Source organism: Mixophyes fleayi, chromosome 6 (assembly GCF_038048845.1).
Source record: "Mixophyes fleayi isolate aMixFle1 chromosome 6, aMixFle1.hap1, whole genome shotgun sequence".
Taxonomy (NCBI): Eukaryota; Metazoa; Chordata; class Amphibia; order Anura; family Limnodynastidae; genus Mixophyes; species Mixophyes fleayi.
Window position 1 is genome coordinate 29,255,629 of NC_134407.1, and position 25,638 is coordinate 29,281,266.

At 42.3% G+C, this 25,638-nt stretch overlaps 1 protein-coding gene across 5 annotated transcripts in view; it reads left to right on the forward strand.

Moving 5' to 3' along the window:
* The window catches only part of IDE (insulin degrading enzyme), a 53,461-nt gene that overhangs the window by 17,401 nt on the left and 10,422 nt on the right, over positions 1 to 25,638 (forward strand). For 4 of the 5 annotated variants that reach the window (XM_075216156.1, XM_075216152.1, XM_075216155.1 and 1 more), the window contains exons 11-19: positions 449 to 552; positions 6,258 to 6,360; positions 6,833 to 6,955; positions 15,541 to 15,623; positions 19,627 to 19,771; positions 22,202 to 22,312; positions 23,296 to 23,416; positions 24,968 to 25,059; positions 25,442 to 25,553. In XM_075216156.1, the coding sequence (XP_075072257.1) occupies positions 449 to 552; positions 6,258 to 6,360; positions 6,833 to 6,955; positions 15,541 to 15,623; positions 19,627 to 19,771; positions 22,202 to 22,312; positions 23,296 to 23,416; positions 24,968 to 25,059; positions 25,442 to 25,553 (994 nt within the window). Of the gene's footprint in view, positions 1 to 448; positions 553 to 6,257; positions 6,361 to 6,832; positions 6,956 to 15,540; positions 15,624 to 19,626; positions 19,772 to 20,120; positions 20,266 to 22,201; positions 22,313 to 23,295; positions 23,417 to 24,967; positions 25,060 to 25,441; positions 25,554 to 25,638 lie in introns of all 5 variants that reach the window. The other variant, XM_075216153.1, reaches the window with a different exon arrangement.

Sequence of the window (25,638 nt, forward strand, 5' to 3'; positions counted from 1 at the left end):
TGTAACCGTCAGCTTTGCACATTGCATGCAGGCAGCCATTTTATGACATGGCAATAGTCTCTGTTACTAGTTCCTAGTGAATGGGTTGCCTGAATTCTCTTGAATATTCCTTTAGCTAACAAAATGGCTGCCTCCATTGTGTGTTTTTCACCATGCTCTTTAGTGTCATTTATAATGTGCCAAAAAATTGTATTTTTATTAGTGTTTGTTACTAAAGAAAACCAGAAACCTACTTCTGAAAGTAGTAAATGAGGCTCACAACCTTCCAGAAATGGTTGTTACTCAGTATTAGAATTTGAGCGATGCACTGTGTGATGTATGATTAACACTGTTTTAGGGTTCTCTATGGGTTTGTGACTATGAAAGCTCATTTCACTAAAAGCCGCACATCTTTCTCTTGTAATGAATACGTTCTTGGGTCATGAGACACAAATTCTCTGTTTTTCAGTATTACCCACTGGAAGAAGTCCTGGCAGCCGAGTACTTACTAGAAGAATTTAGGCCGGACTTAATAGAGATGGTGCTGGATAAACTCAGGCCAGAGAATGTCAGGTAAATGTGGTATCTGCTCTTCTCATCAATTGTTTGCAGCTGGTACATAAGATCTGTGGAGCGGAGATGTATGAATTGCTGTGTGTCACGCCTTTGTCTTTAGTATAAACAAGAACTGCCTTCCAGCGGTGTCTGTGTGTTTCTCTACAGGTCTGTGCAATCCAAAATTTGAGAAGCTTGTTCCTCTATTGTTTAATAAGCACTAAAACTTAACCCTATGGAGTATGATAATAACATTCACAAGTGTCTGTGTAAACATTCTTATGCCACAGCCAGTACTTGGACAACAAGCACATGTCCACCTTAAAATATCCTAACTGAATGAAAGAAAGGATTAGAGCTAGAATGGTCTGATGCTGTTTCCTTCTATGGAACTACAGGCAGGAAGTGTGGTGTCCATGTAAAAAAATCACCTTCCCCCAATTCTATTTTTCCCTAATTCAATTCCGTGGTGTTCTAAAGAACAATGCGTGGTGCGCACATTTACTGTTGGTACAGTAATTGCTGCGCACAATTAACGTTACTACGGTAACGTCAACACTGATTTTTGCTCGCGGCTCCCTGAGCCGCGAGTAGTAATCCGCATTGAAATTATTGTACTAACGGTAATTGTGCGCACCCAGCATTGTTCTTTTGAACAACACTGAATTAAATTCTCCCCTATGGCTTTATCTGTTCTAATCCATGAATTCCACCAAACAGTCTCTTCTCCGTCCAGCTTGTCGCAATACTCCATCCAGCTATAATAAATTACATTTTTGCACTTGTGTGCCTAATTTGATGTTCCACATTCCCTATGGAATGCCACACTGTTTATCCCACATTCAGCAAGGCAAAGATGCTTCTTCACCAGCTCTTGGCATTTTGTTGTGCCAATCAGTGAGTGACTGCTCAAAACAGACGTTATCATGGTAAAACTAGGTATATGCAGGACGATGCGGCTTTGGCACAGCACACTGAAAAATACTTCAATTTAGCAGTTTTCAAGTTTGTTTAGATTTTTTTTTTTTATTTTTTTTTTCAGTCTGGTGGGATTGTTTCCATCCAACAGAAGGCTGGCGTGGAGATTAAATGTGAATGTTGTCCTCTCCCAGCCTTGTACTACTCTTTCTGCTGATTTGTGTTTAGTAAGCAGTGAACACCATCTGAAAAGACAGTACAAAGTGCCCATATGCTGTGTTATTTCCATCCTGCACCATAAAACTGAGTTTTATGTGCTCTCCCCTGTTTCGTGTGGGCAGAAGCTTGTTTACCACTGCAGAAAAGCAGCCCCAGAGACAGAAGGAGCGCTATTATCTGTAAAGTCATTGTGGATCGGGCTCTCCCTGCCATCTGTAGCGGTGCAGTCTGCATGATGATGAGACACTGCAGACTGTGCTGTCTGCAAGCTTCTGTTTACCATCTTCTCTGACAGCCTTAACCTTGTTGCTCTATGCGGTTTGATGAAGGGACTTGTAGTGTCTGAGACTTGTCCTGTAAGTGGTTGCAGTGTATTCCTGATCGCACACATTGTAGGCTGTGGCAGATTCATGGAAGATAAATATGCTTGGTGTAAACAGTCGTTCTGTTGTGTTAAAGATGAGAAATGAACGTGATTGCCAGTTGGAGATGCCAGTTTTTGTGACCTACTACAGTCCTGTACACCTGCTACTACCAGTATGCTGGCTTACGTATTTGGAAAACTGGCCAAATGATTGTGCACAGTGTAGCATGCAGGTTGGTATGTGAATATAAATACTCTCATGCATGGCTCAGTGTTTGTCTACCTGTACATGACTTGTGATGCGGTCACCCTGCCCAGTAGACAGAATGCAAACTGATGCTCTCAGGCTTCTTATGTGACCTGCAGCTTGAAGGACCACTGACCCACAAGTACCAACTTTCTGGAGCCGAATAATAAATCCCCATAAAGGGTAAATCCAGTTTTGTGGAATATTTTTTTAACCTTACATCATGTTTTTATAGCATATATGCAGTTCTATTGTATAGCTTGTACAGGACTAATGAAGGGAAGGTTGAAGTATTAATCTCCTACCATTGCTTTTGTTGGTCTAGTTAAGAGGATTGAGGCTGCCGTGCACCTGTCCTGGTAACTCCCCACTGTTATTACAACATCATAAAGGGCTAGGTAACAACGTACTGTAATAAAGACTACATACTGGAGGGTTTCATCAAGAATAGGTCCTCACTGAGCTCACCTCAGTTATCCCAAGTAGACTACCTGTCTGAAGACTGAGGGTGTGGGGCAGTCTGAAGACATCATAGAATAAATGTTTATCCATAAACTTCATGCCTGTATGATCTGTTTCCTCACTTGGCTGTTGTGTGTGCAAAGTTGGAATAGGGCGCCCCCTACCTGAGTGGCAGCAATACCTGGGAACATGTTGGTCCTCTGGTACCCAGCCCTCATACCAGGCATTTTGATTGTATCACTGTAGTTACAGCCATGTATTTAGCCAATGGTTTTCAGCTACCTGCTAAATATATGACAAATCTAAGCTAGGATCTTCACACTGCAATGGTTTCTGCAGAAATGTGACAGTTTCTGTGGTTTTTTTTTTTGTTTTTTTTTATGGCTGGCGCCTGGCGGGGGACAGCGGGGCAGAGGATGGGGGACAGCGGGGCAGAGGATGGGGGACAGCGGGGCAGAGGATGGGGGACAGCGGGGCAGAGGATGGGGGACAGCGGGGCAGAGGATGGGGGACAGCGGGGCAGAGGATGGGGGACAGCGGGGCAGAGGAGGGGGACACAGCGTGAGAGAGGGCAGTGGAGGGGGACACAGCGTGAGAGAGGGCAGTGGAGGGGGGACAGCGTGAGAGAGGGCAGTGTGTCTGGATGCAGAGGGGGCAGAGTGCCTGAGGGCAGAGTGTCTGGATGCAGAGGGGGCATTTTTGCATACAACTAAATAAGTATTTCTGTCCTGACCTAAATACTTATTACAATTTTTTGACCCAGCTACTTCTAAAACAGGACTGCTCAATAATTATTTTGGAGGGGTGCCTTGGAAAAATTTGGAGACTCTAAGGGTGCCGCGAACTGCAAAAGTTTGGGAACCACTGGCCTAGACTTCGTCAGGATGACACCAGGAAACCTAACACTGACTAGACGTACTTTTCCTGTCTGGTCACCAGCCACTTGTTAGCATTGGTCGCCATGCATAGTTGCACAAAACAGGATACATGAGGCTCCTCCCACAGCCTTGGCTTAATGGAGGCGACACTCCCACCTTGCCTTTAGAAAGAAGTCTGCTCAGGTGCTTTGTAATTCCTCTTCATTGCAGCCAAACTTACTCAGCTGCGCTATTGACTGTGGACGACACATTTTCAACGCATGTAAGTTAAATCACATTTCATACTTTTATTTTGTCACACATGTCTTACACCTGTATATCTATGAACCTAGGTGCACTACTATACAGGTGTGTAACAAGGTCTGCAGACTATCAGCTGAATAGCTGGTTCTTCTCTTAGATGCATGTGACAGACCATTCCCATTGTTGGTGTGTGTGCATATATAATTTATTGTATACACACATGTCTGTTTTAATTTTTTCTATCAGATAGTTGCACAAACGCCTATGTACATGAATGTTAGCGTACAGACTCTTACATATTTTAACTGCCTATGTTCCCCTCCAGGCGCTGAAGATGCGAGCATTGTGCTTTGGGTGAAAAATGAAGTGGCGGCTAGCAATCTTGATTGTATTTTTAGTTTTTATTACTTTCTGCGAGTTCTGACATTTTACGTTAATGGCTATTTTGCCATAAAAATGCCTGTGTGAATTGTGAAGTTTGTTAAAATTAATGACATGACCTTTCTAGATGGTAATCCTGCGTTAGGAGTCTCATTAGCAGCAGCCGGCTTTATGGCTCGCTCATATTCCATTTTTACTGTGGAACGGTTTTAAGGGGAAAAACAGCCGGGAGGGGAGTGAATGAGCAATAAAGCAGATTATGCTTAATTGTGTTTTTCAGATTTTTTATTTTTTTTTCCTTTCCAGTGTAAATATAGTTGAACATCAACATTAGACAATATAATTTTGTTTTATATTCGTGTTCTGGTCTGGTACTGGGTTTAGTTAGCTTAGTTTACTGTTGTTTTTGGGTTGCGCTTACCATTGGTAACTTGATGTTACTGAGCTCTATTACTGGTGCTCGGCCAAACCAGTCACTGCCCCCAGTTGTAGGACAGTAGTAGATGCCAGTACCTGGTTGTTGCTTCTGTGTGGTCTCCATGGCTGCTGCAGCAGCTCTTTGCTAAGATGTCTTGACTGGATCCTCTTGACCGCCTAATTTGGATTGGGACCATTGGGTAGCGGGCAGCATGACTCTGCTCAACACAGGACAGCCGAAGGATGGTTTAGAGTGCACTGGTATAGACCTCTCACAGGAGCAATGTAGTTTTTTAGTAATGGCCTTGTTTGATTGCTCAGTAATGGCTCTTGAAAGAGCTGATACACACACAGTACCCACTTGTAGGTCCTAGCCTGGGGCTAGCTGACAAAATCTTGCCCAGGGGCAAGATTCTGCTCAGCAGTCTATTAGGAAGATTTTAAAGGAGAAAAAAATACAGGTGACCCAGCCCAAGGTGGCCCACTATAGAACCAATCTGGGGGGCAGGTGCTGCCCAGCCCATGAGTGGGGTATTTTTTATTTTTATATACGGTCTTCCATGCACAACCAAGTGTAATACAGTCGCTCTGTCCCTTTAACCAGTGCCTATTGTTTCTATAATGAATCCTAAGTATCAGTTGGGCTTATGTTTATAATTTGCACTCTGGCCTCCCACTACACAGGCCTCGGAGCTTTGATCAAACTCCCATCCCTGCCCCAGGGTGCAGCATCACCTTGAAGCTAAAGGGAATCTCCACAAAGCTGATAGCCAGATCAGGAACAGTGGTGCTCTAACAAAGCTGTGCTCTGCTTCCTGTTAATGTGATCCAGAGTGGCGGCATTACTACGCTGTTTTCCTGCGTCCTCTCTAGACCCCAGCATAAGTGCCATGTATTATTTTTTTTTTTTTTTTTTTAAATTGTGTAACCTTGAACCTTTTTTAAATACTGTTTTGCTTGTTAATGCACCAATGCACTGCTCTCATAATACAGCGGGCATGCTACTTGCTGGTTATTAATACAGCACATATAGTTCTTACCCCTCTCTATACATGATATTTTTAGGCAGTTTCCCTGCCAGTGAAGCTTACAGTCTGTATTTGGTGCATAACATGCTGGGAGACAAAGGAGAGGATGCTGGGATTGGAATAGGGTCTGCCCAATCAATGTTCTTGTTCTTCAGTATATTTAACCACTGCACTACTACTTGTATTTTTATTTCTAGTATTATAAACTTAAAAATATAACTTTCTATAATTATACACTGTATATTCAGTGTGTACTTGCAGTTTTGATCTGCAAAGCTGTTTGATTTGGTTTCTCTAAAACAAAACTCTTTGAACCTAGAAGAAACATAAATTGTACGTGGCTTGTAGCTAGAGACTTGATGGCCTGTATCTGACTATTTGTTTAGTCCTCAAAATGTCTGTACTCATTGTGTCACACAAAGTGCCCCTGTGAGGAGATTAGTTCCTTAGTCTGCATTCTCTAAAATCTATTTTGCGTGAAAAGTACAATGGCTAATAGTCTGTTTTTACCTTAATCAATAGTGTAACATAAACACAATCTAATGTATAACCTTTGTGTCCTGCAGGGTAGCCATAGTTTCCAAGTCCTTTGAGGGAAAAACTGACCAGAAAGAAGAGTGGTACGGAACACAGTACAAGGAAGAGGCCATCCCAGCCGATATTATTATGGTGAGTACATCACAGTAGAATCCGGTCTGATGCTGGAAGACTTTAAACTGCTCAATAGTAAATCTAACAATAAGGGCCAACTGTTGGTTCAAAATAAAGCGTGTAGCATCAATACTTTATACTAGAAATTATTAATCCTATAAGTTATGTAGTGGAGCGTGGTATTGTTTTTGTGTCTCTTGTGCAATGTACATGTGACAGCCATCTCATGACTTTGGTCCACCAATAGTTTTAGGGTGTATTTCCTTATTTTTCTTACTCCATAATGTGTGTGATCCTGGCTGACAGCTAGGCTGTAGGCCACACTAGTCTATTACAATCGCACTTTTCAGTTGGCCAGTAAAGGGTAATGCATTTTTGTTTGAATATGACTGTAAACACGTTCTAAGAATGTAAAAGCAAGTTATAAACAATGTCTTACACTTTGCTGTTAGGCTTTTTTCAGCTGCCTTTATCTTTTTCTCTATTTTAGAAATGGCAAAACGCAGATTTAAATGGAAAATTCCGTCTCCCAATGAAGAATGAATTTATTCCCACAAATTTTGAGATTGTTCCTTTGGAAAAGGATGCAACACCCTATCCTGCTCTGATTAAGGTACAAAAATACTATTTTTTTATATTTTTAACTATTTTTGTAAGAAACTCAATAAACCATATGGAACAAATAACAGTTTTGTTTATAAAGAGGAATAATATTCATAACCTTGTCAACCAATCTCTCCCTGTAACTGTGAGTTTGATTTGTACTATGGCGGCTATTTTCACACCAACCATAGCCTGTCCATATTTCTGAATGATATACCTTTAAAGGCTGTGTGCTCAATTTCCTTTTAAACCATTTTTTTTCTATGCTCAAGAAACCACACATTCAATGTCCCGGTCGAGCGGCCCATATATTGGGGGGAATTCAATTAGCCGCAATGTTCCTCAGAACATCGTGGCTGCGGGATTTTTTAACAGAAATCTCTGCTGATTTTTCCCTGTGCCGCATAGAGGTGCAAGCAAAAATTATCAGAGAATCTATTGTACTAACGGTAAAAATGAGCAGCTGTGATGTTCTGAGGGACATCACAGCTAATAGAGTTCCTCGCATTGGATGCCACATATACAATCTATTACATAAAAGAAGATTTTTTACTCACTGTAAAATCGATTTCTCTTACTCCATTGGCTGACACTCTGAGACATTGGGGTATAGTAGGTGGGACTAGGGAGTTTAAGCACTTAGACTTGTTTGATCCACACACTACTCCCCTACTATGCCCCTCCTCTCCTGTGGATACCTCAGTTTTGTCTAACCAAGCGTATGGGGAAGGGGAGCCCTACAGGGCAAAAACAATATAACTATAAAATTCACACCACAGAACTATTTACAGAGCAAGGGAGGGTGCACAGTGTCCCCCAATGGAGTAAGAGAAATCTATTTTACGGTGCGTAAAAATCATCTTTTCTCTTTTCTACCATTGGGGGACACTGCGAGACATTGGGGACATACCAAAGCTGCCTCTAAGGGAGGGAATACTCTGGAACGGCTGCACGCAACGCTCTGCACCCAGAGCTCGCATCAGAGGATGCAAAGCCCTGCAACCTGTAGAATGCTGTAAATGTGTGGACAGATGACCATGTTCTGCTCTGCATAGCTGCTCCGCTGAATCCCCATGACGTGCTACCCAAGAAGCGCCAAAAGCTCTGGTAGAGTGAGCTTTTATCGATACCAGGACATGTGGTGACGCCGGAACATAAGCCAGTCTAATAGTGGAAGTGATCCAGCGGTCAAGAGCCTGCTTGGAAGCTGGACAACCTTGCTTTTGAGCATCATAAAGATCAAAAAGGTCCTTAGTCGTACAGACAGAGGCCGTGCGGTCAACATAACATCGAAGAGCACGAACCACATCCAGCAACAGTAACTTGTCACTTGAAGAAGGACGGAAAGCCGGGACCACAATCTCTTGATTTAAGTGGAACCTAGACACTACCTTTGGAACAAAGGAGGGTTTGGTGCAAAGTACAAGAAATCAAGAAAGGAGAGGCGCAGTAGAGCGCTGCCAATTCTGAAACTCTGCGAGCTGACAAGATGGCCAAATAGAACACCGTCTTCCAAGTAAGATGGTGTAAATCAACCGAATCAAGAGGTATAAATTGAGTCTGGGTAAGTGCATTGAGCACCAAATTGATCATCCAGTAGAGCATTGGGACCTCAGAGGGGGGCTGCACATGAAGAAACCCCCTGTAAGAAGGTCTGAACAACCCTGAAGGTCGCTAGCTTGCGCTGAAAATTAATGGAGAGCGCCGAGACCTGAACCTTAAGGGACACCAGGCAGATCCCATTATCGAGGCCGTCTTGCAGGAAGGCCAGCAGTCGAGGAAGGCTAAACTTGGATGTTTGGAGAACCTGGGACTCACTCCAAAGAATGTATGCCTTCCAGACCCAATGATATATGGCTGAGAGGACATCTTCCTTTCCTTGATCAGGGTACCAATAACCTCCCCATGAAAAACCCCTGGCCCTGAGAATTAGGGTTTCAACAGTCACCCCATCAAAGCTAGATGATCTAAAGAGTGGCAGAGAATAGGACCTTGAACAAGAAGATCTGGTGGCAGATGGAAGGGAGGTGCTGCTGCTAGTTCCAGAATGTCTGAAAACTATGCCCTGCGTGGCCAATGAGGGGTTACCAAGATTACGGGAACACTCTATCTTTTTAACTTTTTTAGCACCCGCGAGAGCATGGGTATTGGCGGGAACAGGTACACTAGGCGGAAGTGCCATGGAACTGTCATGGCATCTGTGAATTGTGCTTGAGGGTCTTGATGCCATGAGATCGATTTCCGGCATGCCTCAGCGTACCACTAGTAGAGCAAAGACTTGCCTGTTGAGGGACCATTCGCCTGGGTGAACCCTCTGCCTGCTGAGGAAGTCAGCCTCCCAATTTTCCATGCCAGGAATGTAAATGGTTTTGATATTTTGGGAACGTGACGTTCCGCCCATACCATGATCCTGACCATCTCCTGCATGGCCCCTACACTGCGAGTTCCCCCTTGGTGATTTAGATACGCCACGGCCGTGGCATTGTCTGACTGCATCTGAAGAGGCTTTCCAGAGAAATAAAAATCTGTGCTTGCGTCAACGTCCTGTACACCGCTCTGAGTACCAGGGCGTTTATTGGGAGTGTGGCCTCCTGGGGGGGGACCAGAGACCCTGGACTATCGGGGAACCTGTTACCCCTCCCCAACCTAACAGACTTCTGTCTGTCGTAACGAAGGTCCACGGCCAGGCCCCTAGAGACTGACCCTTGTCCAGATTTTGTTTGTTTAACCACCACGTCAGGGAAAGGCAAGTGGGTTTCGATGATCTGCCTGTCCAAATGCATCTGGGAACCTTACCATTTCTGAAGAATCTCCTGTTGAAGAGGGCGGGAGTGGAATTGTGCAAAAGGCACTGCCTCGAACACTGATCGTTCCCAGGAGTTTCATGCGACTGAGAAGAGAAACCTCTGTCCGCACTAGGAGGGCCCTGATTTTGCGCAAGAGTGTGAGGACCTTGTTTTCCGGTAAACATGCCCTCTGGGTCACTGTATCAAACACGAGTCCCAGGAAGCGCATTCGCTGTGCTGGAATGAGTGATGACTTGGGTAAATTCAGAACTCGCCTGTGTGCTTCCAGAAACTGCATTGTGATCTGGATGTGATGTGTTAAGAATGATGCCGATGCCGCCTTCAGAAGGAGATCGTCCAGATAGGGGACTATCTGAACTCCCTTCTGGCGCAGGAGCCCCACCATGATTGCCATGATCTTTGTGAACTCTCAGGGAACTGTCACTAGCCCGAAAGGTAGGGCCTTGAACTGAAAGTGGGAGTTTCCTACCGCAAAGCGGAGAAGACAATGGTGTCCCCTCCATATAGGAACATGCAGGTAGGTATCTTTGATTTCTATGGAGCCCAGGAACTTTCCCTGCTCCATCTCGGCGATGACGGTTCGAAGGGACTCCTTTCAGAACTTTTGAGGTTTTACCTGCTTGTTCAGAGACTGCAGATTTAAAATTGGACGTAATAATCCATCTGGTTTTGGCACCAGGAAGAGGCTGGAGTAAAACCCCTGGCCTCTTTCCTGCATTGTAACAGGAACAATAACCTCAGCTGCCAGCAAATTCTGGATTGCCTCCTGAAGTGCCCTGCGCCTGAGGAGACAAAGGGGGGATTGCTGTGGTGAAGAACCTCCGTAGTGGAAACTGGCCTAGGTCTATGACATAGCCCTGGGACACAATTCCTTGTGTCCAAACGTCCGTGGTGGATGCCCACAACTGGCCTTATAAGCGAAGAAGAGATGCTCCTACCACAGATTCCCCTGGGGAAAGACTGTCGTGCTGCAAGCTTTTCACCCGGTCTTTCTCGCCTAGCAGCGCCCCTACCTCTGCTACATGCTCCCCTGGGGGCAGAGGATTGGCCTCTAGACGGGGTGCCTCAGGCAAAGGAGCAAAAGGACCAAAAGCGTCCTTGTCGTCTATCGGAGCCCATGGGAACGAGCGTTGCTCATTCATTCTGTGGCCATCTGAATGACCTTTTTTAACTCTGACCAAAACAGAGTAACCCCATCAAAAGGCAAGCCCTCTAAAGCTCTCTTTGAGTCTGCATCCGCTATCCAAGAGCGTAACAATAAGGTACGACGAGCTGCTATACTGAGGGTCTAGAATCTGAAATTTACGGACACCGCATCCATGGCTGCCTGGTCCACATACTCAGAAGTCTCCTGGATATACTCGGCCAAGAAGAGAAGTTCCGCATGTTGGACGTTAACCTGAATACCTTTTAACTAACTGTTCAGCCCATTGCTGTATAGCCTTGTTAGCCCAGGCAACCGCCATAGTGGGTCTAAACATACTGCCTGCCACAATATAAGCTGAGCGGAGGGCCTGATCGCACTTCTTATCAGTGGGGTCCCTTAGTGAAACCTGCTTCTGAGTGGGAATCGCTGAAGAGGACAAACGCACTACAGGGATGGTCCACTCTAGGGGAGGCCTCCCATTTAACAGAGTCCTCTGCCGGGAGAGGGTAAAGCTACTTAAATTTACCAAACATCATAAACTGCTTATTTGGCCTCTGCCAGGCATCGGATATCATCTCCATCATCTGAGGGGATGGTGGAAAAGCAGCCACCTGCGCCTTGGTCTTTTTAAACAAGGATAACCCCGATCGGGCAGTGGGTTCCGGTTCTGCAAAGCCTAAAGTATGTCAGATACCCAAAATGAGGTTATCAACATTATGGGCAGGGGCAGAATCTACAGAACGAAGTGTGTCATCCTCCTGCAGATCAATGTCTAATTCGCCTTCCTCTTCTTTGGAATGCTCTGAGTCCGCCTCTACAGAAATAATCCTTTTGGCCCTGTGTAATACTGTAAGCAGGCGTTCCTCTCCCTGAACTGAGTCGGACTGCGAGGATGTGCCTGCGACAGCTAAAGAGTGTGTAGAAGTGTGATAAATTGGAACCTCGCGTTCCTCTGTGGGCCGTAACATTACCCTGGTGAGTTCCGCCATGACTCTCGTTAGTGACTTGGCCCAGAGCAATTCCGATTCTTCCATAGCTGCTAGACCGCGTTGCTCTCGGATTTCGGCTTTGCAAGTCGTGCAGAGAGCTTCCTCGTTAGGCTGTCCAAGAGATCATTTGGCTGTGTGTGTGTGTTATGTATCTCTGAGAACTAGTCTGTCTATAGTACAAAAGGATCTTACCAAGTCTCTATACTAGGTAAATCTTTGAATATACACCAATCCCAAGACACTGAAACAATAGTCCTGATTGTGTAAACAGCCTTAAACGTATGACATTCATTTCTATAGATTACAATTATGGAACAAAAAGGTACAACAATACCAGTTGAGGAGAGGCAGAGCAGACGACCAGCGTGCAGCAAGATCTCCGTGTCCCAGAGTCAAAAGATGACCGCTTCCGCTCTAGGAAGTCGATAGGAAGTAGAGGGCGATCTTTACTACAGAACCTCCCTAAAGATGGCTACCTCCGTAAACCGCCGATGCCTTAGTATGGCAGTCGGCGTGTATTGCAAGCACGCTCTGAATGACTGCCCATGTAGTGTGCAGTAGTGAAGTAAACAAATTGCCTCCAGAGGAGTGTGACCGTTACTCTGTCCACCCGTTGCTTGTAGTCTACGGGAGGGGTGACTTGCTGGCTGGTCGGTAGTGCGGTTCCTCCCGCGCGGCTGTGTAGCTGTGGCCGAATAAGCTGGCCATTTTCCTATATGGGGCACCTAAAGCCCTAATGGCACACCAACAAAATATGATCCAATCTGCTTGTTTCTATGGGAGGACTGCCGGCAAAGAGGTGCAAGGTAAGTGAGCCAGGCTGCTGCTTACCTTCGCAGGAACCCAGAGTGAATAGAGCCAACAGGCTGTTCACCCCTCTGGGTCTTAGGATCGATCCTCACACTGCACCTAAAGGAGAAAATAAAAATGAAAAACGTGTAAACCTAAAACTGACAAGTATAGGCAGGAGCCTATACCTAGGTCACCTATCTCCTAGGCACTTAAAAGAAACTGAGGTATCCTCAGGAGAGGAAGTGCATAGTAGGGGAGGAGTGTGGGTCAAACAAATCTAAGTGCCTATACTCCTAGTCCCACCTAATATACCCCAAAGTCTTGCAGTGTTCTCCAATGGTAGGAAAGGGAGATAAATGTGGATTGACGATATTAAAAATCTTTTATCTCGTATTTCTTCTTTGAGATAAAAGAACAAAAATTTATTATTTTATGTTGTGCAAATGGGCAAGTGATACAACAGCTTTTATTACATTGAAAAAAAAAACCTTTTGGTTTCTCTGGAAGCCAATTTAATTGTTCTCCATTTAACTGGGTATTCATAGCTAATTGGTTCTCTTCTAAATAAACAAGGCACCAGCTTATTTTTCAAAGTTGCACCTCTTCTAAACACCACCTTCAAACTTTTATGGATAGAGGCCTTCAAGGTGTGCCAAGAGAGCAAAGTTTTTATTTTTTTATAAGTGTCTTCTTAATCTTTCCCGACTAGGAATTATATTGACTTGCAAAAACAAGATTCTCTTTTTTTAGCTACATCATCCTCTTTTTCTGCCAAACACCTTCATCCTCAGTCTCTTATCTAGAAGTAAATTCCCATCCACCTCAACTTCTGCCAATACTTCTCTTAACAGATATTTGGGGGTAGTCTTGATTGATCCTTAAATGATCCCAGTAGGTCAGTGTTGGCTAACGTGTGACACTCCAGGTGTTGTGAAACTATAAGTCCCAGCATGCTTTGCCAATATATATATCAGGTTATTGCTGGAAGCGTATGCTGGGACTTGTAGTTTCACAACACCTGGAGTATTACAGGTTAGCCAACAGTACAGTAAGCATTCTGCCTGCTTTTGAAAGGTTTCATCCGATGTACAATTTCTCTGTAACCTTAAAAGCTGTTCCTTTTGGATTGTTGTTTTACCAAGTTTTTAGGTGACTACTTTTTTAGAATTCAAAAGCTTATTACTATCTCTCTATATGGTATGTTTCTGTAACAATTCGGCTCTCTTCAATAGACAGGGCAATATCCAGAAAGTTGATGTGACTATAACGCGATAGACTTGTGAATTTCAAACCAAATACATTATTATTAAGGTGTTCTAAAAAATGATTAGATGTTTAAGAAAGTTCCCTTTACAAACAAAAACAAATGATCAATATATCTGCCATAGAGCACTAGATTCATCCAAAAAGGCCGTTCCAGATATATATCGAACAGGCCCATATACAGAGTGGCAAAACTTAGGGCGCACCAAGTGCCCATGGCTGTCCCTTGCACTTGAAAAAAAATTGAGTGTCAAATATAAAATAATTGTGTGCCAAAATAAATAATATAGATTCCAAGATAAACCCATGACGCGTCCCACCTAGGTCATCATTTTTCAGAAATTGCTCAACTGCTCATACATCACCCTCATACGGTATGTTCGTGTACAATGACTCAGCATCACATGTCAAAAATTATCATTCTCTTCCCATTGAATCGGGGATATTAAATTTAAAAATTCTGCGGTATCGTTTGTGTGACCATAAGAACACGGCGTGGGCCTGCAACAAAGAATCTACAAAAAGTGAAAGATTTTAAGTGAGGGACCCTACACCAGAAATAAGGCCTACACTGGGTGATTCTAGTAACTTGGGAATCTCTGGTACATAATAAAACGTGGGTATATTCGAGCGAGTAATAAAAAAAAAATTCTTCTCTTCTCTGGATTTTGCTCCATTTCTTACACCTTTTTTGCAAAAGGATTTATTTTTTACCAGAACTTGATTAGTTGGACCAGAACTCAACCTTGAATAAAATTATTGATTATTCAACTATCTCATTGTCTCATTAAGATGATCTTCACTATGCAAAACTACAACCCCTCCCCCCTTATCGGTTGGCTAATTATAATTGTTGAATCTTTCATCAACTTTTTCAATGCCTTCCTTTCTTGAAAGTCAAGATTATCATTCAATCGTTCCTTCTCAGCCTTAATGCAGATCTTCCAGCCAATATCAACACTAGTTGTATTTCTGACCATAATCACAATGTACTGTAGAGTGCATAATATATATATTCTAGAGTGACTGACTTGCACTCAATGGAAAATATATTTTACATTTTTCTGCCAACAGATACCTTTTTTGAGGTGTACAATATTTGTACAACCAGCAGGTATCACTGTTTTATGGTTTGTGAAGCTTTGTCACCTACAATTTTACAGTCTAACAAGTGACCTCTAGAGGCTTAAAATAGACACTTATTGCTCAAAGAATTTGTAAGCTATATATTTCTAGAGTACTGTATTTAAATTTTGTAATTATGTGTTTTAAATGGAGCTCTATATTTTTAATGAGGAGCTGAGCTGACAGAAATATTTTTATAATGAACTCCCATAGAGATGCAAGGAAAAATGAGCGGAGATTTCTGTACCATTTTAGCCGGTAAGGTACGAAGCCAGACATCGAGGTGGTGTCCGGTGGCACCTTGTGGCTAATTGAATAGACTACAGTCTATTGGTATGAGTATCACAATTGCTGATTAAATGTGCTGAGGGGGGTGTACTCTGAAGATATTTCTGTATTTTGGATGAGCATTAATGTAATCAATTTTGTTACTGACTTTTCTAAACTCAGTGTTTCTTTTATTGTTTCATAGGACACTGCAATGAGCAAATTATGGTTCAAACAAGATGATAAATTCTTCCTTCCCAAAGCTTGCCTTAACTTTGAGTTTTTCAGGTAAGTACACAGCCATTGTGAGCTTTTACTTTATATGCAGACATTATTTTGAGCTATTTTCCAAGCTCGCATTATAATCTCTCCCTAATATTTATGTGGCAAGCTTTAAACCATAAACTTGTCCAGTGTGCTGAGACTGAACACTTTATCCTCATTATTTTTTGTTGCTTCTATTTTATTGCTTGTACTGCAAGAATGCTGTCATAATTGTTTGACTATAACTGTAAATCATTTTGTCTTTTATTTATGGCTAAATGGTAAAAATTCTCCAGTGCTTGTCGTTGGGCAGTTATTGTTGTAATTGCTCAGTTTGTGTTTTCTTGCATGATAGAATGTGGTGTGAACTGGTAGTGAGGGAAAAGAGTAACTCGGAATGTCAGACATAATTCTTTTATATATTTAGCAAGGCATTATCATTATTTCTCTTTCCAACCATTGGGGGACATTGTGTGTTGATCATTTTTATGGTTTGGTTTTTACCTCCCACTTCTTGAATTGGCGGTGGTGATCAGCAGCCCAAGTCTTTATATACTCCAGGCATTGCTGCCTGGAGAAGTGGGTGGGGTCAGTGGATTGGAGTTCAGCTTGTTAGATGGCTGCAGCTATCAGGACAGAGGACGTTGGGTGAAGTGGTCTTGCGTAGACCACATTCAGCCACACATATGTTTTTGGGCAGCGTGGTGTAGAGTATTCATCATTTGGAACTCTGGCACATTGGTACTTGCAGCCATGTTTCCAGCGGCTCTTCCTGTTCTGCAACGCAGAATCGGCAAATAAAGTAGGATAATCATATTTTAATGGTGGAGCGGGTGCGTGAGTGAGAGGACCAAGCTCAAGCCACAGCTTATGGCGGCATTCGAGGGTTAAAGTCTTTTTGGTCATGCTAACTGGTTACCATCTGCTACTTGCATAGTTCTTCGGATAGCTGTGGTTAGAGAATTCCAAGTACGGACCACTGGATATGACACCACGGAACAGTTCAGAATTTGGTTCGATCACCAACATTCAAGCTGTGAAAATGTCGCTGTTTAAACGCTAAATATAGCGCATATACAGTTTGCCGCACAGCGTCAATTATTTTTAAAACGATCTGAAGAAATTGAAATTAAATTTACCATCCTAAAATAAACAGTGTAAAATAAATTGCTACTTAGAATCCGATTAGCTTTGCCCAACGCTGACATCATGGGGTTACTTTGCCACCCTATCGGGGGGAGGAGTTTCACAGCTTGTCTTGGGGTTACCATCAATAACCAGCTGTTACCGGGCACTCGGCCAAGCCAAACACTGCCCCCAGTTGTAGGAATATAGTCTATGCCACCACCAGTCTCCTACACTGACGCCTGGATGGTATCTAGCTGCTGCAGCACCTCTTTGCTGGGGAGTGTGGCTCTTTCCTCCTGACCACTTACTTTGCATCAGGACTGCTGGATAGTAGGAGAAGGGTCATAGGACATTGCCTGTTGTGTATAAAGGGACAAAGCTAGAATGAGAAGAGAACCTCCTTTCACATTACCTCTCCTGCACAATGAATACAGACAACACAAGGTCTGTGTTAGAGTACCTGTGACATGTAGAAATAGATCACTTTCTTGTATCCAGATCTTTTTTTTTTTTTTTTTACACAAATGTTGAATTCAGTCTTTTGTATTAATTTTTAAACATGTTATATGATGTTGTTCTTGGTGTTTATAGCACCCCCATCTCTGCTGGAGGATTCCTTGTATAGTGCATGTTCAGGCACGCAGTCAGTGTAATAAATCCGTGTCCTGACCGGGGTCCTAGAGACCACGGCAGTGGTAACGCTCATGTCTTATGCAGCAGTGGCTGTTTGTAATTGTTAAGTACAATGTGTATATAATCCAGGGATAAGTATAACATTCTTACTTATCTTTCTAAATTACACTCCCCTATTGCAGTAGAATGTCTGTAAACTGTCCGTACTGGCATATTGTCTCGTATTGAGGTTCAGCAAGGGAGATGATGAAACGATGCTGTATATTATACATGGGTAGGATTTGAAGGTAGTGCATAGTTAAACCTCTTCCAGATTACGTGGCTATAAAATAGATAGATCATTTTATTTATTAAAGGGAAGCATTTAAAATGCTTCACAAACGCCAAACATAAAACTAGATAGATGTAAATATACAGAATAAGAGAAGTTTAATGGCAGTAAGTCCGCATTGGAAAATAGAGATGTTCCCAGGGACAAATGTTTAAATCCTGGGACTATCCCTGGAAATTGGGGACTGTTGGCAACTATGGTATGATACACAATGTATTGCACGTTATCATTGTAGCAGGAGTTTATCTGATGTGTATATCTGAGATGATTCACATCCGCTAATCACCATACGTTACTGTGATCTATCATAGTTTCCCTGTGTTGGAGTAGTACAGGAAGTCTTCATAGAACCCTGGGCTTTGTATACAGTGACCGGAGCCAGTAGATCAGTCCTAGGAACAGACACTTGCACACTTGGTAAATGTATCCTTGGATAGAATTCCTCCTATATGGAATAAACAGATGTTTGTCCTTGTCGGGCTTTACGCCGTTCAGTACCCTTTTATCTCTCCCCCATGTGTTTGTCTTTCTCTGCTTCAAACCCGTACATCGTGTCAGGTACCAAATAAAGTAGTATTGTTATTGGAGCTCATTTCAGTGTATTTGGTTACATCAAGAATCTGAATTATGGGAAAACAAGCATTGTGAAATAGCGCTTTGTTTTCACAGGACAATTCCTTTTTCTTCAGACACATGTAAGCCCTACAAATTAAACGTAGGGGAGGGGGGATTCAATTGCTGACAATGTGGAGTGCACCAGTGCCGGCAATTACGGTAGCAGTCTCTCCCCTCCTTCTCCCTCGCACCTTTATATGGAGTAAATATGAGCAGACATTTCTGGCAAATCTCCTCTGAAGTGGCTCGCAGATTTTCCGTGCGTCTATTTGAATTCCTTCCATGGAACGGGAAGTAGTTGACAGCCGTTGAGGTTTTGTCCTTGGGACTGAGTCTGGGTGGAGATAGGTGTAGTAGAGAGAGTGTAAGAGAAGAGCAGGACTACCGACTGTCAGCTTTGCATGGACAATCTCTGTTTTCAGATGGTCACAGCTTTGTGTGTATTACAGGAGAATAATGCATTCTACATTAAGCCAGGCAACCAGTGTGCTGTTTCCTGTTTGTGAGAAGATTTATATTTTTCTTTACAGGTTCAGTACTAAGTTGTATACTATTCTGTTTCGTTAAACTTCCCTATCTGTATATATAAACATATAAACATATGATAATAAAATGTAATAATTCTAGTGAAGTCAACCATTTTTCGTGTGTGTGAAGAATCTTCTGATGCTCTAAGTGTATTAATGCTCTGATTTGTCTACTGGTTCGTCTAACTCTGAACCTTCTAATGCTCAGACCGGATGCCGTTTGGTGCAGCGCCGTCAATGTTTGACCACTCCGATTGGCTACTAGCTGATTTAGCCCTGTGAACTGTCTCCTACAGATTGGCTAGAGTGCTGGGCTTTGCATAACACCTAGAAAGCTTAACTTTGTGCTGTGTCAGCCAGCTTGTCCTAGGACTCCTGGTGGAATTGAGTTGTATGTGTATATGTGGAACCGTCTGGATATCAGTATTAAGAGAAAATTACTCTAATATGTTCTTATTGCATAATACAAATACTTCTCAATATATTCTGCTTGTAAAGCCGGTCAAGTATTCTTCACAATAATTTGTCTACTGAGGGCAAGGTTTTACTTGGCCAAGCAAATTACTGCGCTCTATGTTGCTCCCTACACATTGTTCTCATGTCTGCATTTCTTTGTCTACCATGTGTTACGTATGCTCTGTTTTCCCCACTATGTGGCACAAACCGATAACCATAATAATTGTTCCATAACATCCGAAGAGCCAGAGGTCATCGCCTTCTGGTTTAGATGCAGAAAAACCATTGGAACCAAAAAGTAATTCTGCTAGACTTTAATTTGAATATTCTCTTTCAGCCCATTTGCTTATGTGGATCCTTTGCATTGTAACATGGCCTATTTGTACCTTGAACTGCTTAAAGATTCTCTCAACGAGTATGCATATGCAGCAGAACTAGCCGACCTGAACTATGACCTCCAAAATACCATCTATGGGATGTATGTAAGTACTACACACCAAGGCAGATACAAGGCAATGTCATACTTCCTCCCTGATCCTTTTTCTGGGGTTGGAGAACCTTTTATTTTCTCCCATCTCTAGACTTGTTCATCATGCTAGTATCAGTCCTCCGTTGAATCTGGATTACATTGAAATTTAGACTATGGGGAAATCAAATTTCCGGTAATCTTCGTTCTGCAGTTCAGACGCTATCCCATCCCAAGACAATGTGATTGTGACGCTGCATATTCATACTCTTTTTGTCAAGGTCCTCCCTCCACATTCATGTCACCGCTTGTGCTCTCCAGTGTAGTTTTATCTTTCTTTTTATTTTATTTTTTGTCCTCGTTAGTCGCTACCTTTACGCTGACCCCCTCCATTGCAACATGACTTACCTATTGCTAAGGTTACTGAAGGATGATTTAAAAGAGTATACATATGCAGCACGCCTCGCAGGTGTCAACTATGGCATTGCATCAGCAATGAATGCAATTCTTGTAAGTAAATCTTTAAAGGAAGCAATGACTTCCCATCATGGCATGAAAGGGCATATATAACCGAGTGGGGTGCTTTGTGGCTTTTTTCCTATGTTTATATATACCAATCTGGGCAAAAGTATTTATTTGTTTGTGTGTTTTTTGTTTTTTTTTATACACAATCTGGGACTTATGGCGCAATCTGAACAAATGTATTGTAACCAAAGGCAACCACTAAGATTCTATTGTTCATTTCACTAGTGCAATTGTGTGGTTGCTATGGATACAGCACATTTGTGCCCATAGCACCAGTGTATTAACCAAAGCCTTCTGTATTTTGCTGTTCTACCCATACTAACTAGATTCTGCGCTGTCTGTGTACTAATTCACTTAGTTATCACACATGCACATTGATGGTTGCGCAGTATTCCGCCCCTTTGCTGCTGACTTACCATGCCACCAAGTCCACGCTTGATTGGAACATTTAGGATCTCAATTATGAGCAGTTCTCTGCACCCTCATATGTCAGAATGTAGAATTGTTTCCCGTTTAAAATGGGTTTATTTGCACGTTTAATGTGACATTTGATAAGGCGAGGTATAATATATTCTGCCTCTGTTAGGTTTTTAAATACCCCCCTTTTCTTTCTCATAAAAAGTGGCGTTAATAGAAACACACTGTAAAAAGGATAGTTTGAAATAGATTTATTTGTAAATTTGATGGTTTATCACACTGCGTTACAGAAAATGAGACGGCTGTATCCCTTTTATTGCAATCCACATAGTTCAGCATTTCGGATATAGTAAATGTCAGTATCTTTTGTCAAGTGTAGTAAACAAGAAGGAATTTAAACCTTTACATTGAGTCCCTTGCCGCTTGTTCAGGGATTTAAGTGGTGTGCATTGAAGTAATACATTAAGAAATAACGGGCGTTGCAAGTTTTGGATGCAAAGTAGAATTTGCAACTTCACAAAAGAACACCCAAATATGTTATAGTAGATTTACATTGTATTTTCTGCTTTCACTGTAGCAGCATTTGATTGTTTATACTATTTACAGCTGTTTGTTTCATCAGTTTGTATTCCCTTCTAAATCGCTCCTGTCATGGATCCACTTCTTTTATTATGATTATGTGCACGTAACCTTAACACTAGCTAATAGACTAATGTGGTTTATCTGTTGCATGTGTGGTCTTCACAATGTGAGGATGCTCGAGGTGTGAGCTTTATTAGAGGTGTACCAGTTACCTATATGGAACAAACCATTTCATTGCAGCCTTTCACATCACTAGGAACAAGAAACATCCCTGAGCACATGATAAACACGCGTGGCTTATGGCTCCACGATGTCACTTGTTCCCCGTGGTTGGGTAGGCTGAATATTGGTTCAGTCCACAAAGTGGCTGCCTCCAACAGTGGTAGTCATTAATTCAGCTGTAAGAATGCCAACAAAGCTTAAAGCGACTTAAGAATAGTGATTAGTATACGGCTGACCAGCAGTAAACACAGACTTGCCATATAACCGACATCCAATATTTCCCCTACGCTTAATTGCTGTCACATGTGCGACAAAATGCGACTTCGAGAAGTCTTCAGCAAGAAATGATGTCCGTTCATTGCCACTTTAAAACCTGCAATCTCGCTATGGTCATTGGATCTGATGTCATTTCTTGCTGGAAACATTTTTCAAAGTCGCATTTTGTCGCACACGTGACTGCAATTAAGATTAGGAGAAATACTAATCGCTATTTTTACATCGCTGTAGGCTCTGCCGGCATTCTTACAGCCGCAGAAACCTACTCCACCCGCATCCAGTGTGCAGAGGACAGTTATACAGTTCCTCACCTGTACACTAACAGAATGGCTTTGGTTCAGTGCAGCTCTGGCAGGTGAAGAGCATGTCTGTTAGTGATACAGCGTCCTCTGTGGGTGACTGACACAAGCGGGTTGTTTTCCAGCTCTCCGTCAAAGGCTACAACGACAAGCAGCATATCCTGCTGAAGAAGATCATTGAGAAAATGGCCACATTTGAAATAGATGAAAAGCGATTTGAGATAAACAAGGAAGCGGTAAGATTTTTCCCACTAGGTCTCCTATGGAAACATAGAATTTGACTGTAGAAAAGTACCTACAGGTTCAGACGTGGCACCAAGAGATAGATACAACCTTGAGCCTCCCAGGGATTATGGAAGTCTTTTGTGACATTAGGCTCGGAAAGTGTTATTTATTTTTGTTTTGTTTCAGTACAATCCAATCCTGGCTAATACACTATGGGGTTGGGATTCTAGTGGATTGAAAATTTGAGGCTAGATTTACTAAACTGTGAGTTTGAAAAAGTGGAGATGTTGCCTATAGCAACCAACCAGATTCTAGTTATCATTTATTTAGTACATTCTACAAAATGACAGCTGGAATCTGGTTACTATAGGCAACATCTCCACTGTTTCAAACCCGCAGTTTAGTAAATATACCCCTTGTTGTTTTTGTAAATAATTTTTTACACAGACATAATTTTTTATCACTGGAATGTCCGAAAACTTTAAATTCAAAATAAATATCACTTAATAGGTCATTATGAAAATCTACTTTCTGCAAACTATTAACATTTTCTTTGTTTCACGTGGTTCTCTTTTGTAGTTATCATAGATATATTTATTTACTACAAAAAGTGTAGTTATAATTCCTTCCCCCTCACGATCATTCTACAAACTAGTAATGCAAATGATGGCCTGAGTTGTACTACACACATAAGCCAGGTGATCTGATATGAAAACTAGATCACAGATTTATAGTTTGTAGAAGTCACAAAGATCAGGTAAGCGTAAAGCTGCCATGTGACCTTGTTGTGCCTCAGTGGTATCGCTGTATTCTGAATGCGTCGTTGTGGACATTGTTTCAGCAGGTAGTCGGCCTCCATTGTGTAGCAGATGTGAGAGAGCAGTATAACTAGTTACTGTACATGTAGCAATAGCATCAGAACTATGCGATTATTCAGGTTTTATGCAGTGTATTAAAGTGTTAATGTCGTTATGTGGTTGTATTTTTATTTTAGTACATGCGGTCTCTAAACAACTTCCGCGCAGAACAGCCTCACAAGCACGCAATGTATTACCTGAGACTGCTGATGACTGAGGTGGCCTGGACAAAGGATGAGCTCCGAGATGCTCTAGACGGTATGTTAGAGGACATCTTCTACCGTACACCTTTCTATGATCCTCTGAACATGGCTAGTTACTAGACCACCATAGGCAGCATATCAGACTAACTGAAAGTTTTAATAAAATTCCTCTGGTTAAAATAAGTCACTCTGTCAGTGTCTGTACTCCTGGTGACCGTACCATCTTCACAAGCTAGACAATGCTTCTGACATTCCCATGGTGTAAAATGAAGAACTTTGAAGAAATGGGGGAGGAGCTTCTACTGGGTAACACTGAAGCTTTGATCTTCTGCTTTGGGCTTTAAGATACTCCAATGAAGGGCACATCCTCAGTAGATGTGAGGACCTAGTGTTCCTTACCTAGAGGTCATCTGACTCTAACCTCTTCATACATGTAATATACAAATTAGTAGATGAGGCTGGACTTCGCATGATACATGCTCCTCTCGTGCCCACAACCTAGAAACAGTGCCGTATCTTAGATAGTAGGAATATTTTGCTGAACAGTCAGTTGAGATGCTCAAGTCACATCCAGTTATTGTTGTACAGAGTCCAGATAAGGCTGCATTCATGTTATGTGCTGGTTAGTCTGAACCCTGGCGCTTCTATTTGTGGATTTGTATAGGATTTTCTCTTGTTTGCAGACAGCAGCACGTTCATAACATCACATTACTATCTTCCTGTATTTTCTCTGCTTGGAAACCTTTATCTATGCCGGGGGTGATATTTGCCCCTGCTCTAAAAGACCGTTTTCCAGTCCTATAATACTTCATTTGCCTTCCCCGCTCCCCTATAAATCATGTTCTTTGCTCTGCAGCAGGCACAGCTTTATCTCCTAATACCAGCTGAACAAGCACAGCTATTCGCTCTGGAGCGTGAACACATGGGCTGGAAGATTGCAAAGCACAAATGTAGAAACTGGGTCAGGCAGCAAGTGGATTATACGCAGACTGTGCTCCTGTCATCTAATACACAATGGAAACATCACATTTCTATTTTCTCTTGGTCTACTCTTCCCATACTTTACAGCACTGGTCGGGTTAAGGAAAACTTTTGTCATAGAATCCGTGTCCCTACAGAACCGCTGACTCCCTTTTATATTGGGAGGGTCCATGCATTGAGTAAATAAAAGTAAAGTCTGCATTGTATGATATACTCTGCTTGAGAATAGATATTATATAACATGTTCACCTATTTTATTGTCAGATTTGTATGTTTTAGTTTGTAATATGTGCTTAAATGCCTGCTGATATGTTGTTGCAGATAGGTATAGCCTTCTTCTATTAAATGTATTGTTTAACTGATATTAAGGGTAACGTTCAGCCCTTTTGAAGGGCAGAGGCTGCCCGTTTGCCCTTGAAGTGTTTCAGGTGTTCTATCACTGATATATTTTATTAAAGAAACCTGTCTCTTGCAAAACGTGCTTTAATTTGAAAGTCTATCTGCATTCAGAGTGGGAATTATTACTGTTTGCATATAAATAATGTGACATATATTCACTTCATAACAGAGGAGCAATACCAAAAATTCAGTATAATTACCAAGATCTTAATCCTGTCTTTTCCAGATGTTACTCTTCCCCGTCTAAAGGCCTTCATTCCTCAGCTGCTGTCCCGGTTACATGTAGAAGCCCTTCTCCATGGCAATATAACAAAACAGGTATGTCATTTATACAATGTACATACAGAGTGGGTAGGGAGATCTTCTGGTCAATCCTTATTATACGTCTTCACTGCATGAGCTGTGCTGTACTTGGTGCTCCAGGGTATAATCATTGTTACTGCCTTCTAGCACATTAATACGTACGCTATGGTTATTAACCACATATTATTGCTGGTCTGTGTTTTCATCACTTAGATTTTAAGGGATGGCAGCTTTTCGGTTTTAAAGTAGAACCTGTCTCCAACAGTGGAGTATAACTACTTTTGATGTTTTATCATGACTAATAATTGCACTTTGCAGCCCATTGGATGCATATTATGGTGACTGAATAGCACATGCTTCTAAATAACCAACTATTGCCGCCTTTGTGTTTTTGCAGACGGCACTGGGCATCATGCAGATGGTGGAGGATACACTCATTGAGCATGCTCACACCAAACCTCTTCTTCCAAGTCAGCTGGTTCGATACAGAGAGGTCCAACTGCCTGATAGTAAGATACGCTTCTCCGCCACTCCACCACACGTTAGAGCCCGCTATTTGTTCTGTATGTGACCTCTTGGTTCTCTTGTCCTTAC